Source organism: Mandrillus leucophaeus, unplaced genomic scaffold (assembly GCF_000951045.1).
Source record: "Mandrillus leucophaeus isolate KB7577 unplaced genomic scaffold, Mleu.le_1.0 Scaffold30, whole genome shotgun sequence".
Lineage (NCBI taxonomy): Eukaryota > Metazoa > Chordata > Mammalia > Primates > Cercopithecidae > Mandrillus > Mandrillus leucophaeus.
Window position 1 is genome coordinate 4,899,626 of NW_012103143.1, and position 11,967 is coordinate 4,911,592.

General features: G+C 49.4%; 1 protein-coding gene across 1 annotated transcript in view; it reads right to left on the bottom strand.

Annotated features, from left to right (window-relative positions):
* SHANK2 (SH3 and multiple ankyrin repeat domains 2) overlaps positions 1-11,967 on the bottom strand; it is a 669,522-nt gene that overhangs the window by 323,294 nt on the left and 334,261 nt on the right. The window contains exon 14 of the mRNA XM_011987076.1: positions 10,399-10,512. Coding sequence (XP_011842466.1) covers positions 10,399-10,512 — 114 coding nt within the window. The remainder of the gene's footprint in view (positions 1-10,398; positions 10,513-11,967) is intronic.

Here is an 11,967-nt window from a genome sequence, read left to right on the forward strand (position 1 = left end):
GGAACTTGACTGACTCCAGTGCATACTTGATATGGCTCCTGAGGGAGAGCAGGTGGATCCCAGAGGCTGACCTAGTGTTGAACAGGGAGGCGTGGCAGCCAAGAGGACAGGTCCCCCACCCAGGGCCATCACGGATGAGGACTCTCCTCATTATGTCCTCTTCTTATCAATGGCCACAGATAAGAAATCTCAAAGGACAGTGGCCCCAAGTCACTTGTGACTTCAGCAGTCCCCCTTTATCCACAGTTTCACTTTCTGAGGTTTTAATCACCCACGGTCAATGGAAGTCTGAAAATAATGAACAGAAAAGTCCAGAAATAAACAATTGAAAAGTTTTCAATTGCACGCCATTCTGAGTAGCGTGATGTCGAGTGCCGTTCCGCCCAGGGGAAGTGACTCATCTCTTTGTCCAGCGTACTCCTGCTGTCTACACCACCCACTGGTTAGTCACTTAGGAGCTGGCTCTGATACCAGACCAAAAACACGGTATATGCAGTACAGGGCTCAGAGCTGTCCCCCGTTTCAGGCACCCAGTGGGGATCTTGGGATGTATCCCCTGAAGATAACGGGGGACTGCTGCAGTCACAAAACAGTCGGCAAAACCAAGAGGTCGCCATCCTTCTCCTGCCCAGCCCTGACCCAAGGGTTGGATTTGGGAAGAGGAGATTTATACTCCAAGTGTGTCCTGAAACCCCAAAGAGGCCACACAGGGTGTCCTATTGGAGACACGAGGGGACGGCTCCAGGTGTGGCTTCAGATGGCAGAGGAGCAATGCACTGCACTCGGGGCGATTTCTGGGAGGAGGAAACACATGCCAGCCTCACCACCACCCTGTCGGGTCCACGTGATCTGAAGGAGAGCTCTGAGAATGTTGTGCCCATTAGCCCTTGGGGTGCGGGGCTGGTGGCAGTCTGGAGACACTTCTCAGAGCAAATGGCAACGCGAAGCTGTAAGATGCTCCCAGTAAGGGCCTCCTACGCTGGTAAATTCGAGAGTGGCTGGAAAGGAGAGTCCATGGCAGAGATTCTGAATGGGAACAGTCCATGGAAAAAGAGCTTGGGAATGTGGACAGCCTGACCTACATGCTTCCCGAACACATACACAACACGTGTTTCCTGATCAATAAGCAGGGATCATAAAGGGACCTTCCATAAAGGGCAATTAGGAGGTTCAGATGAAGTCCTCTCTCTTCTCCGTTGAGTGCCACAAAAAAGTAGAAAGGACACAACTGCAAACCACATCTGCTCCCTGGTCAGAGCTCTGACTTTCTGATCTAGACCCTGTGCTTATGGCTAGCTTCTAGAAACTTCTAGAGAGCCAGGGGGACTATTCTTAAATGCAGACTTATCCCACAAGAGTGGCCAGTCAAGGGAAGGCGCGGCTAATCCCATCCTACACTCACATCTTCTACCCAGTCGAGAGCCCTGCACCAGTGAGTCAGCCAGAAGATTCCGGAAGTCCACTTGGCAGAGAATCCCCTCAAGTCACTTCCTCAGTGGTCTCTGTAGCTGATTGAGGATCCCGACTCCGACAGGCTCTGGCAGTGCATACGGCACAGGACACGCTGAAACTACACTGGCACTGGGGTGCTCATCTGGGTAGGTGCCCAGGAGTGAAGTAAGAGTTGAGAATGTGGCATCTTATGCCCCGGTCTGAGCTGCCTGGCTGTGAGGCCACCACTCCTACCTCAGTGGCTTTCAGGTGACCAGATCCTACCTGTCTCTGGAGGATGGAAACAGGGATGTACAGTGATGACTCATCACACCCATTTTCTCATCATGTTCTACATGAATGGTGCTCACTGATAGTCAAGTCTTTTCTTTGTTTCAGCAGCTAAAATACGATTTCCTCCGGTGCTGCTTGGCCTTGTCGTTTTCTCAGGGATAAACAGAGAGCCCTGGCCTGACAGTTTCCATGTACACAAGATGTGTCGCTGAAAATTGCATGCACATGCATTGCATTCATTTTTCATAAACTGCCTCATCCATGGGTGCCAACTGATTACTTTGAAAATATTTTATCTTTGTTTCTTAGTCAAGATACATCATCCAGGGCAGCCCTGATTTCAATTTGCAGAATTCTGAGGAGGAAGGATCAAGTGATTCTACAATTCACCAGCCTGAATTCACAGATGAGGAAATCAATGCCTTGGAAGATGCGGAAGGCAGTCAAGGTCCCCAGCAGGGGAGGTGGGCACTGTCCCTCCATCCAGGGTGCATGTCTGGCCCCAGAGGCTCAGCTTTATGGGCCAACTGACCAGGGTATAGCACCCGATTATGCAGCCAAGCACTAGCCTAGGTGTTGCTGGGAGGATATTTTGTAGATGTGGCTAACATTTACAGTCTACTGGCTTGAAGTCAAAATTTTTCTCAGTAATGTGGGTGGGCCTCCTCCCATCAGTTAAAAGGCCTCAAGAGCAAAACTGAAGTTTCTCTGAGGAAGAAGAAATTCTGCCTCCAGGCTGCAGCACCAGCTCCTGTCCGGTGTTGCAGGCTGCTAGACTGCCCAGAGGATTTTAGACTCGCCCGTTCCCACAATTGGGTGAGCCAATTCCTTGAAATGAGTCTCTTAATACATATGCTCTATCTGTATCTACATCTGTGTCTGTGTCCTGCTGGTTGTTTTCTCTGGAGAATCTTGACTCAAAGAGTCACCAGGAGGTGATTGGCCTGGGACCACAGGGCCCAGCATCTGCAGCATCCAGGTTCCCTCCACAGGGTGTCACGGGTAATGACGTGTGTCCCTGCTGTGCCAGAGCCTCACACAAGAGGGCAGCGTTTCTCCATTCTCTCTCCCTGTCTCTGCAGGCTGCGGGCAGGGGGCCCTCGAGAATGACCAGGCCACATAATGGAAGGGCCTGGACTGCTTGGTCACATCACGGAGAAAATCAGCCCGTCTGTTGACCAGAAGAGACCACACTGGGTAGCAACCGGGCAGGAAAAAAACCTGCACTCCATTAAGCCACTGAAGTTGTGGGTTAACTTGTCATAGCAGCTGACATTGTGCTACCTTATACAAACGGGTGGAAAGCTTTAGAGTCTAGACAAAAGCCAGACCTTCCAACTCCTGACTGATCAAGTTGATCAAGCGCGATACCACCCAACCTCCTTTTCACTAACATGCTGGGCCAACTGATATGCACTCTGTCCTGGATAGGCACTGTGCAGGACACAGGTGTCCCCGCCCTCAGGGAGCTTAAACTCTAGCAGGATGGGGTGAGGACATGCATGTAATTAGCCAACCAATTTTCCAGAGCACCATCTTCCAAGATGCCTCTCCTCCTGCTATAACAACATAGTCATATGTGGCGCTTTGCTCTCAGGTCTCTGGGCTGATGCATGCAAAGAGGTGAGATTTTATAAATCTGGGCATGCCTCTGTCTCTTATGCACAGAAACAAAAAAGCTACCATCATAAACTTGCCCCCAACTCTTCACATGCATCATCTCCAGCCTTCACATTTCAGATAAAGAAGTCTACTCAGAGTCAGCCAGAGACAGCTGAACTGAGAACAGACCTGGATATGTTTCTGCTTCCCCACTGCTTCAGGTGGATATGCAGGAGGATTAATCACCGGCAGTCACACATCAGGATCACCACGCTGATCACTGCACGAGAAATGCTGCCCTGATGCAGGTACAGGTCACAGCTCAAGCATTAGTAGTCACAAACAATGGGTCATGCTCCTTGCCCAGTAACTCCCTATCTGTGTGCTCCAACATGCTGAGATGGGGATGCTCATGTGTACAATGCAGGTGATGATTCCTGCCCTACTTATTCCAGAAAGTTGGATGAGACAGCATGCAGGAAAGCCCACTGAAGACTGTGAAGTCCCATAAACATGCAGCCTTAAGAAATTACAACTAAGGTCCAGGTGAGTAAGCCTATCATATCTTGAAGGCATAACCACCAAACTATTCATGGAACTAAGCTGAACTTCTATCATTTGACCAACCATTCATCCATCCATCCATCCATCCATCCATCCATCCATCCATCCATCCATCCAACCAACCAACCAGCCAGCCAGTCAGCCAGCTAACCAACCAACCAACTAACCAACCAGTCAGTCAGCCAACCAACCAGTTAATCAACCAACCAACCAATCAGCCAGCCAGACAGCTAATCAACCAACCAACCAACTATTCAGCCAGAGAGCTAATCAACCAGCCAGCCAACCAGCCAGCTAGCTAATCATTCATCCATCCATCCATCCATCCATCCATCCATCCATCCATCCATCCATCCATCCATCCATCCATCCAATCAACCAGCCAACCAGCCAACCAGCCAACCAGCCAGCCAACCAACCAACCAACCAGCCAGCCAGCCAGCTAATCAACCAACCAACCAGCCAACCAACCAACCAACCAGCCAGTCAGCCAGCCAGCCAGCCAGTCGACCAGCTAATCAACAAACCAACCAATGAGGACCACCATTTGATTTTGCTGTTTATTACCCCAAACCTCCAGTGACTGTCATGAGGCAATGAGAATTCACTAGGTCCTGAGCAGCCACTGCTTTACTGAGTTATTCATTCTGTGAGTCACTCACTTATTTCACTTAATGTTCATGAATGGGGTTTACCAACTAAATGTTCATTTTACAACATAAAGCAGTGGTGCTCCATAAAAGAGAAACAGCTTCCAAGGATGCAAGAAGGGCCAACTGTGTAGAAAGAGCTTGCTGGATGGGAACATCTAAAAACATTTTGTACCATCTTCCAGATTCTATGTATATTCAAAGTCTTCTAATTTTCAACATCAAAAAAAGCTACAAGAAGGGCCAGGCACGGTGGCTCACACCTACAATCCCAGCACTTTGGGAGGCCAAGGCAGGAGGGTTTCTTGTGCCTAGGAGTTCAAGAACAGCCTGGACAACATAGTGACAATTTGTGTCTACAAAAAGATATAATAATAAAATACATTTTAAAATAAGGTAGGAGAATCATTTGAGCCTGGGAAGTCAAGGCATGTAATGAGCTGTGACAGCACCACTGCATTCCCACTTGGATGACAAAGCAAGACCCTGACTCAAAAGAAAAAAGTGACCAAAAGCACTGACATGAAAGAAAAAAGAATAATTTGGATTAGATTCAAAATTTAAAAAACCCTTCTACTCATTAAAAGACATACAGTTGACCCTTGAACAACATGGGTTTGAACTGCATGGGTCTACTTACATGTGGATTTTTCAACTAAATGTAGATTGAAAACACACTGTGTGATATAAAACCTGCATATACAGAGTGCTGACTTCACATACACAGGTTCCATGGAGCTGACTGTGGGACCTGAGGTGGATTTTGGTATACAGTGTGAGGGGGTGGTGTCCTGGAACTAATCCCCATGTATACTGAGAGATGACTGTAGTTAGAAAAATGAAAAGGCAAGTCACAGGCTTGGAAAAATGCAGCATATATTTAACAAAGGACTGATAAACAGAATATATAAAGAACTCCTACAAACCAATAAGGAAAAGATGAACACCACCATTAAAAATGAACCAAAGACTTAAAGAAGCAATACGTAGAGCAAATGGGCACACAAAGAGACGCTTAATAATCATCACCAGAAAAATGCAAATTACACCCACAGTAAGGTATCATTTCATATCCATTAGAATAGCTAAAGTTAAACAGACTGATATTGCCAAATGTTGATGAGAAAGTGGAGCAACTGGAACTCTCACACACTGCTGGTAGGAGAACAAAATGGGACAGCACTTTGGAGAACTGTGTGGTAGTTTCTTATAAAATGAAAATGTTATCATACAACCCAGCAGTTTTCTACCTAGAGAAATAAAAATGTATGCCCTTAGAAAGACTCACACGAAAACCTTTTTTAGCAGGTTTCATTCATATTAGCCAAAACTGAGAAGCAATCCACACGTCCATCATCAGCAGAATGATCAAACTGTGGTGTAAATACATCACAGAACACTACCCAGCAATAAACATTTATAAACTGCTGTCCGGACAGTGGATCATGCCTGTAATCCCAGCACTTTGGGAGGTCGAGGTAGGTGGATCCCTTGAGGTCAGGAGTTCGAAACCAGTCTGGCCAACATGGTGAAACCCCCTCCTTATTAAAAACACAAAAATGAGCCAGGTATGGTGGTGGGAGCCTGTAATCCCAGCTACTAGGGAGGCTGAGGCATGAGAATCACTTGAACCCTGGAGTTGGAGGTTGCAGTGAGCTGAGATGATGCCACTGCACTCCAGTCTGGGCAACAGAGACTCCGTCTTAGAAAAAAAAAATTATAAACCACTGAGTACTGCAATACATAGCTGATATCCCAGGCATTAGGCTGAGGGAAAGAAGTTAGGCCCGAGAATACAAGCTGCAGGGTCCCATCTACATGAAATCCAACGATAGGCAAAACCGGTAGAAATCAGAATCGCACTTGCTTCTGTTGTGGTATGGGGAGGGATGGCTGAAGACAGTCTGAGATCACTTCCTAGGGTGAAGGAAAGGTGTTTTTAAAAATTATTTTATGTATTTTTTGAGACAGAGTTTTGCTCTTGTCATCCAGGCTGGAGTGCAATGGTGTGATCTTGGCTCACTGCAACCTCCACCTCCCAGGTTCAGGTGATTCTTGTGCCTTGGCCTCCCAAGTAGCTGGGATTACAGGCATGCACCATCACACCCAGTTAATTTTTGTATTTTTAGTAGAGACAGGTTTCACCATCTTGCCCAGGATGGTCTCAAACTCCTGACCTCAAGTGATTCACCCGCTTCGGCCTCCCAAGGTGCTAGGATTACAGGCATGGGCCACTGCACCCGGCCTGTGAAGGAAGGTTTTAATATCTTATTTGCAGTTGGAGACGTGGGTATATACATTTGTCAAGATGCACTGAACTAGATTTTTCTTATAATCTTTGTGTTTCCCTGTATGTAAATCACACCTCTATAAAAGAAGATAATACAAAAGAAGGTGCTAAGTCACGATCTTAGAACGCCCAAGGGCAAACAGAACCCAGCAGGAACCACTGTGGAATCCTCCCCACCCTCCTCAACTCCTTTGTGCTGTGACCTCAGTGCACCTCGTTCCACCCCAGGTCACAGAGACACCTTCCTTCCCTGACCCACAGCCTTTGTGTTAGAGGAGGGTCCTGATGTTCATTTTTGTTATCTGTGTTAGGGAGAAAGATGGCCCCTCCCAAGGATGCCCAGGTCCTAATTCCTAGAACCTGTGAACATGTGCCCTTAAGGCAAAAGGGAATTAAGGTTGCAGGCAGAATTAAGGCGGCCCATCAGTTTACTTGACCTGGATTAGCAAGGTGGGCCCATCTAATCACACAGGTTCCTTTCCTTCCCTTTGCCTTTCCCTTTCCCTTTCCTTCTTTTTCTTTTTCTTTTCTTTTTTTTCTTTTTTTTTTTTTTTAAGATGGAGTCTTGCTCTGTTGCCCAGGCTGGAGTGCAGTGGTACAATCTTGGCTCACTGCAACCTCTGCCTCCCAGGTTCAAGCAATTTTCCTGCCTCAGCCTCCCAAGTAGCTGGGACTACAGATGTGTGCCACCATGTCCAACTAATTTATGCATTTTTAGTAGAGACGGGGTTTCGCCACGTTGGCCAGGCTGGTCTCGAACTCCTGACCTCAAGCCATCTGCCCACCTCGGCCTCCCAAAGTGCTGGGATTACAGGTGTGAGCCACTGCACCTGGCCATAATCACACAGGTTCTTAAAAGTGGAAGAAGAGGAGGCAGAAGGGAGGGTTGGGGAGATGCAATGGAAGAAGGACCCTACCAACAGGTGCTGGCTTTGGAGATGGATGAAGAGGCCATGAGCCGAGGATGCTGGAAAGGCAAGGAAACAAATTCTCTCCCACAGACCGCAGAATGGAATGCAGCCTGGGTGATGCCCTAACATTAGCCCAGTGAGACTCACACCTGCATCAGCCCAGGTAGAAAATACGGTTTTATCAAGGACATCGTCCTGGGAGTGTGAGCTGGAACAAGATCACCCTTCTAGAAACCTCTGTCTTACCCCAATAACCTCCTCCCACAGTGAACACAAGCACAAACCTCTGCCTCTCTGGAAGCTGCCTGAACAGGACGCGCATCTTCTGGCAGACTCCACTCACCCACCTGCCCTGGGTGGGTACCCTGTCAACCGGGCTGCAGAAAGTCATACGTTCTAGGGCACACAGGGCGATGCTGGCAGGTGGGCAGGAAAAGCCCACAGGAGAGAGGAGGCAGGCAGGTTGTTCCGGCTGCTCTGCTGCCTCCTGCACACTATACAGGAGGCCACTACTTTCTGGAGGATGGAGAGAGCATGAAGCTCAAATGATCCCCCTATGCAGCCCTCCAGGGCGGTCCCATCCACATGTGGCATAGCCGGCAAAGCCCGGTGCTGACACAGTTGAGTCCTTCCAACAAGAGTGGAGGGAAGGCAGCCAAGTGGCTCTGAAGGTGAGTCCCAGGAGAGGGAGGCGCGGTGGCTGCCCAGGAAGAGGAGGACTGGAGGACAGGGAGAAGGAAGGCATTGAGCAACCGTAGGAGGCAAGCTGAGCTCCCGGGCCTGGCCCTTCTCAGACAAGTGAGGCAAGGGCAGGTTGCTTGCCAGAGAGGGTGGGTATGGACCAGGGATGAATGGGCAATGGCAGGGCTTGGAGGTCTCACCTGTGCCAGTGCTCAGTGTGATTGCTCCCCAGTGTAAAGCCTGTGTGGCCCACCTGGTTCAACTCTGCTTATCTTGACGCAACAGGATGCCGGAGGTCAAGAAGCTTCCCCTGGTGACCAAAAAGGCTAAGACTCATGGGATCCAAGATGGCGGCTCACTTGGCTTCTGAAGAACCTCTAACCTCATTAGAATCTGATTTCCATGCTAAATGACCCTCCCACCAGCACCAGGATAGTTGACAATCACCATAACTACAGAAAGAAACCAGAAAAGGACAGAAAGGAAGGTGGCACACCGGTTCTGAGAAGCTCCCTGCCCATTTCCAGAAAAGACATGAATATTCTTCCCCTTGATTTAATGCCCAATCCCTTCATTACAGAGGCCCCAGCTCTGTGACTTCCCAGCTCTCGGGAGCTGAGAAACGGATCTGCGAGCCAAGCTCCTGCTTCTCAGTTCCATGGCCATCAAATGAAGCCTGTGCTGTCTGAAGCTCACTTTTGCTTTTGGATACTGGCTGTGTAGCACACAACAGGGAAAGACCCCATTCTTGGGAAGACCAGTTTTGTTGGTAACATTGTCACTGCCACATCCAGAAAAACACATCCCCTCCCATCCAGCCGAATTCCGAGCAGAGCACATTCCCAGCTTCCTTCATGGTTACGTCTGGGACATGTCTTACCTCGATACCCCACAATACCGTCTGGTGTCTAAGCCTGAGCAGGGACTCATCAGCGGGGAAGCTGCTGCACGAACTGAGCCCCCGTTGAAGCCAAGATCTCAGACAGAGAACCCGCTGAGCCCCCCTGCTACAGACTGCAAAGCCAGCCGCATCCAGGACAGACTCCTCCTTGCTTTCCAGAGCACATGTCTGTAGGGCCTGGCTGGCCCTGGTAGATCTGATCAGACGGCGGAGGGCTACCTAGTGAGCCCCTAGACTAGGAACCTCAAAAACAGGGCAGTGGGCCCATTTGGGCAGAACTCAGAGACGGCGGGCTCCGCACAAGAAGGTGTGCGTGGTTGGTGGCCGCAGCGACCGTGGCTGCTTGACACATGTTCTGTGAGCCTGGGATTCTACTAAAAGCCAGACGCCGTTCACATGCAGACTGCTTTCTTCTTATAAGACACTTAAGGCTTCACTTTCCCCCCACTTTCATGTATATATATATATACACACACACATACACACACACACACACACACTCTTGGTACCATTTTATATAAGTGGTCTCCTCTTCACATTTTAATCAATTCATTCTCTTGGCAATCAATTTTGAAACGATTTTCAGCAAGTGCTATATCTGGAGGTTCTAAGAGAGATGCTGGAATGGCTTCCCGTCGGAACACTGAACTCTTTCGAGCAGTTTTTACGGAGGCGTTTGCTATGTGTTCTCAGGGTGGCACGGGAGCGTCTCGCCTGCACATGGGAAGCTGCTTGTTTTATGCCATCGATAGAAGAGATCGAAAAAGAAATCTAATCAACCCCCCAAAGTCTTTCTCTGACGGCTAGAACATACGGTCCAAGTTTTCTGGGACGTGTACTGAGCAGCCTTTTAACTAAAAGCTTCCACACCATCTTGTAAGGAATTTCTGGTTTGGATGAAGCCCAGAGGAATGAAAGCAACCAACCTGTTTCCAAAGATCTAGAAAGTCCTGAATTTGCAACTCAGTTTCCTTCTACGACGCAATGGCCGAATCTTGCCACGGACAACAGCGACCACGGGCCTGAGATGGGCCCGCGGGACCAAGGGTGGGCGGCCACGAGCACCCGCCTTACCTGCCTGGCTGTCCCTGGGCTTACACTGGACCTCCTCCACGCACTCTGCCGGAAACCATCCGATGTGGCCGCGGGCGCTGCCTTCCCAGAAGCCTCCTTCGCCGATGCTCAGAACTAGAGATGACAAAAAGGGAGAGGCGTTAGCACGGGGGACGTGGAGGGCCTGAGGGTGAACAGGATGAGAGGAGCTAGGCAGAGGCAGGAGAATCAGCGCACCCTTGACCAGGCCGGCGGAGCAAGTGGCTCTGGTGCGACTGCACTTCCTTCAGCACTGACACTGATAAGAGGCGTCGAGGCATCGCCACTGCAGCCCACAGGTGTCCTCTGCCCCTCAGGTGATGAGACAGGAATGAAGCGCTGACATGTTTGCCTCTTTACGTATTTGACACTACGTCATACAAATGGATGTGCACGGCAGCCCTGCAGCATCTCTCAGTGTTGCACATGAAATGGAACAGTGGTGCCTGGCTGTCCTTACCACCAATGATTTCAGATATAAAAGTAGAGTCAGGGGGCACTGCCACAAAGCAGGGAGGAAATGATGACGTCATACCTTCCCCTCCTAACCTGGGCAAGAACTAGAGGCAGAAGGCCTGGAAGAAAGAAAATCCACCTGCTCGGCTATGTCTACATCTTTTAAACAAGTGTGGGGAAGGAGAAATCACAGCAGAGGGCCGGGCGCGGTGGCTCATGCCTGTAATCCCAGCACTTTGGGGGACCGAGGCGGGTGGACCATCTGAGGTCAGAAGTTCAAGACCAGCCTGGCCAACATAGCAAAACCCTGTCTCTACTGAAAATACAAAAATTAGCCGGGCATGGGGGCGTGTGCCTGTAATCTCAGCTACTCGGGAGGCTGAGGCAGGAGAATTACTTGAACCTGGAAGATGGAAGTTGCAGTGAGCCGAGATCGTGCCACTGCACTCCAGCCTGGGTGACAGAGTGAGACTTCATCTCACAAAAAAAAAAAAAAGAAAAGAAAAGAAAAAGAAATCACAACAGTGGATGGGCGAGTAGCTCACGAATCGTCTGACAATGGTGTGGACATGGAATTATCTTCACTTAAAATGGAAGGGACTGCATTGAAAACCTCACACAGTCAGCACCAGCCCCTTGGAGGCCCGGCGCACCGGCCTGCTGGCTTATTAATCAGGAAGCTATTCATTACGTGGTTGCTGGCAAGGACTGCAGTTTCTTTCTGGTTTGCGGTTGAAAGAAATCAATTCCCCAGGAGAGAAGGGATGGTGGCCACATAGTGACCTTATCCTGGGGACCACGTACATCGCTGGACAGACACGGCCACCCCAGCCAGGGTGGAAGTTGCTGAGTCCAGACACAGGCACCCCTCCCCGGGCTCTGTGCTGGGTGCACAGTAGGCCCTCAATGAACACCCGCTGGAAGAATAAAGCATGTTTGTTTTTAAACTCAACTGCTGAGCATGGGTGAGGGACATAAGCCCAACGACACTAGAGGGTAGGGGGAAGGTTACAAGGACCCCACCGGTCCCCACGGCCCCATTGTGATAACTATTTCTGTCATAAAGCTTGCAAACCTGCAGTGGCAAAGTGAGGA